This window comes from Amphimedon queenslandica, unplaced genomic scaffold (assembly GCF_000090795.2).
Source record: "Amphimedon queenslandica unplaced genomic scaffold, v1.1 AMPQUscaffold_9585_Cont18317, whole genome shotgun sequence".
NCBI lineage: Eukaryota > Metazoa > Porifera > Demospongiae > Haplosclerida > Niphatidae > Amphimedon > Amphimedon queenslandica.
The window spans coordinates 1-3,912 of record NW_003550143.1 but is presented as its reverse complement, the minus strand read 5'-3'; the positions used below and the strand labels follow the sequence as shown (position 1 = coordinate 3,912).

The 3,912-nt window shown below is 33.6% G+C and overlaps 1 protein-coding gene across 1 annotated transcript; it reads right to left on the bottom strand.

Annotated features, from left to right (window-relative positions):
• Window positions 1-253: 253 nt before the first annotated feature.
• Window positions 254-3,876, bottom strand: LOC109590725 (uncharacterized). Its single transcript, XM_020006605.1, has 2 exons — window positions 3,531-3,876; window positions 254-3,316 (listed from the first exon to the last, which is right to left on the bottom strand). The coding sequence occupies exons 1-2, from the start codon at window positions 3,589-3,591 to the stop codon at window positions 402-404; spliced, it is 2,976 nt and encodes a 991-aa protein (XP_019862164.1). The 5' UTR covers window positions 3,592-3,876; the 3' UTR covers window positions 254-401.
• Window positions 3,877-3,912: the final 36 nt, after the last annotated feature.

Sequence of the window (3,912 nt, the reverse complement as noted above, 5' to 3'; positions counted from 1 at the left end):
TGCTAATGATGTTTGGTTGTAAGTATGTGAGTCAGATAATGGAGGTACTGGGATCTGAACTAGCTAAAGAGAAGGGGATACAGAGTTTACTGGACAAACTACATGACATGGAGCTAGTGTTACCTGATTGATATAATGATTGATTGGGTCTGTATGTGTCACTTAGTGTTGTATGGGACACATAGTGTCTGTTCATTTTTGATTATTACTCTTGTTATTATTAATTATTATTAATTATTATTAATTGTTATTAATATTATGTCAAAATATGTATAGAATAGAAATACGATAGAGAGAACAGGAAGTACATAAATGAGAAAAAAATTAGTAAACTTTAAATATCAAGCAAAATATTATTTATTACTGAACAGACAACAGCTATAAAAACTAGATCTACTAAATCACTGGTTATAACGATGTTTTATGTTATTCAATAAAACTGTAATGAGAATCAGGATGCATAATGTTTTTACAATAAAATTTATAGCTGAATCATATTCTGTATTGTGGCATTTATGCTGGGGTAATCCTATGATAAATCCACCTTGTTCGGCATTAGCAAACTGACATGTAAAGTTATTTTTTAATTTTTTTGTTATTGTTTTGTCAATTCTTTCAACTGGTAACTTCTTTAATAAAATAATGCACTCGCTGAAAGCATCAATGAAGTGGTTTAGTTTAAATGTTGTTGATTTTGAGTATACAGTGACATTTACCACAGTCCAGCTATTCCATGTGCTCAACATGTCCACACTCTTAAAATAATAATCGCTATTTCTATTCTTAATGTAAGTAAATGATGTAAAAGAAGACAGTCGTATTGTTGGTAGTTTTCTTTTCTTTAGATGATAGAAGAACTTTTCATAATAATGAACCATTAGATTATTAGTGCTTTTAGTCCATTGGATGTGTTGTCGTCCTGATAGTTCCAGGTTCCAAACTGAACTGTAAGTTAGAGTACCATGTGTATCAACTCTGTCTTGAATTACCAGTTCTTCCAGAGATGTCTGCATTTTAATTAAGTTTAGAATATCATTATATGGTATGCAATAATTTTCCACATACAATTTCTTCAGTGGCCTACCAGGAGTAACAAGTTGTCCAAGCTTAAGCCTTGCGAAATCATTTTCATCTAGATTAATAGCTAATATACTTAGTATATTTAGCTTTTTGAGTTTTAAAAGAGGGTTTTCTGAAGACCATTGCAAAGCAGGAGTAACAAGTTTTATAAGAGGGTTTTCTGAAGACCATTGCAAAGCAGGAGTAACGAGTTTTAGCAGAGGGTTTTCTGAAGGCCATTGCAAAGCAGGAGTAACAAGTAAAACCTCTTGTAATAATGGAAATCTAGAAATTATACCACAAAATTCAGAAATTTCAGAATAATTTGATGGAAGAATCAAGATTTCAATTACTAAATGACTAGGCATAAGTAGTAGCTCTTTAAATCCTTTGTGCCTCTCATCAAAGCCTTTGATTAGAAATCGTAATAATAGTTTCCCACTAACAGTAGAATGAGATTGAAGTCCTTTGTTGAATGCTTTTATTTGATCTGAATTTGAGAATCCAATCCTATAGGTGCTTTTGTGAACGGCAACAAGATAGCCTAAGATATAATAATCAAAATTTGTGTTGGGTGAGCCTGAGTACAACGAATGATTAACAGGTAAGCCTATGTTGTATAGTAGTGAATCATCTTCATAGAGACACCCTAGCAATACACTGCCAATGTCCACATATTTATCACCATTTTCTGTATATTGAGAAATGTTTTGCTTTAAAATATGTAATACTACATAATCCATATCTCTGGCACCCATTATTTTGCGGATTCCAACGTAAAAAATAAAAATAACTTTAAGGCTTGGAATGTGCCTAATTTCAATATCTTGCTTGTTATTAGCAAGATAAACTGCAGCAAAGTATTCTTGTAGTGTTGTGTGTAAAAAGCTACTGGACTCATATTTTTCAAAAACAAAGAAATTAACAATTGTATCCATCATACTGAGTTTAGTGACATTGCAAAGCTCCTTTCCAAAAGTATATTGCTGATTCATCACACCATCATAGGCTATCTTGGACAGAAGGGAGAAGTTTTTCCAAACATTCTGTAGTAAAGGATCATTGAAATCAGTTTCAAGCATCAAATTTTGAGGCATATCATAGTCTAGATCTGATATGAGTCCTGCATCAATGAGGTGCCTCTTGAGTAAGATACGAACGTAATGATTGTAGAGTGATGTCATTGTTCTTGGATACTGTTCATTATTAGTGGCTATAAAGTCATTGAATATTGTACACACTATGAAACAGTGCAGTGGATTACAAAGCATGCTCTCAATCATAAGATTACTACTGTAATAAGAATGAAACTTTGAAGCTTTGTCTTTGTCATTAAAATATTTTGAAGCATATTCCTCTATCTTAGTCGAATCAAACCCTCTAAGACTGATACGTTTTGAGTTGTGATCATGTAAAAAATGAAGCAATAAATCACTAGCAACAGGTCTGCTGGTGACAATGACTGTTGACTTTGGAAGAATGTCACCTTTTATAAGTTTCATAAGCACTGATGAATTGTTTTTCAAATGACTTGGAAGCTCATCAAAGCCATCTAATATCCACAGGATACCTGCTCCTTTTCTTTTTCTAATTTCTACATGTAAGTCTGTCATATTAATACTTTGATCATCCAAGTCAACTAAAAGATCTTCCACACTTGTAGCTTTGTGGTAAGTTTCAAAGCGCAGCTGAATAAGAAACACTATGTCATAATTGTTTAATAATGCATCATATCCTTTAGCCCATCGTAATGCTAGCTCTTTAGCTAATGTACTCTTTCCTATGCCAGGCTCTCCTTCAATTAGTACAAACTTTAATCGTTTCTTTGAAACTGGCTTTAATATATCCTCAATTTGAATTTTCATGACTTCCTCATTTCGAAAAATATCCTTAGGAGTTTTACTCTGTAACCATCCAGCAGTTGGTTTGTTGACATTTTTAAGTACAATAGATATTAAGGGTATGAATGGAACATGGACAGAAACTGGACCGGCTGTAGGATATTTATTATATTTTGGGTCTTTATATTTAGTTAAAGTCTCAATGTATTTCTCACGTAGCTCTGACCCATAGAGTTCAATCACTCCTGGTATTGGTGTATGTGAATCAGGAGGTAGCAAAAGTACAATTATTAATACTAAAACTGCCATTGTTATAACTGCTATTATATATATACGTGGTTGTAATAATATACTTTCAGCTGTAGGTTCTTGGGGAGTAACAATAGGGATTCCTTCTGGTGGTGGTCTTGATATAGCTAAAATGAAAATACACCATCGGCATTATTTTTAATAAAATTTGGATCATGTAGTCATTACATTAATTTTATTGTTTGATATTCATTAATCCTCATTAAAGTTAATCTTGCAGGCCAACTTTCAACCAGGAGTTGGTCCACAAAGTGTACATTGAAAATTACATGTATATATACTATGCACATGCACACCTCTTCTCATGATGTAATAACTTACTCTTTTCAATGCTTTGTTCAAGATACTTTTGGTAATCAATAGCTTGTTTTCTAAAGCCCATATCTTCTAGTACTTCTACAAGCTCTCTCCTAGTTGCTTCTTCTGTTTTAGAATCCAGCTACAACTGATACATCAGACTAGTTTTGTCATCTTCACTGACTGAGAGTTTTCGGATTGCATTGAGTCTTTGTGAATCTAAACCTAACAACACACCGATGGCATACCAGTCAGCAGGTAGACACACTTTCTTCATTAGCTCTTGCAAACTAGGGCGTGAATCAAGAAGAGATGCCATTTCTGCAGGAAAATAAACAAACAGGAGCCACTCCTCCTTTTCTGGGCGGTGCTAGCTAGAGACCACGTGATGCACAATGCCTCTCCC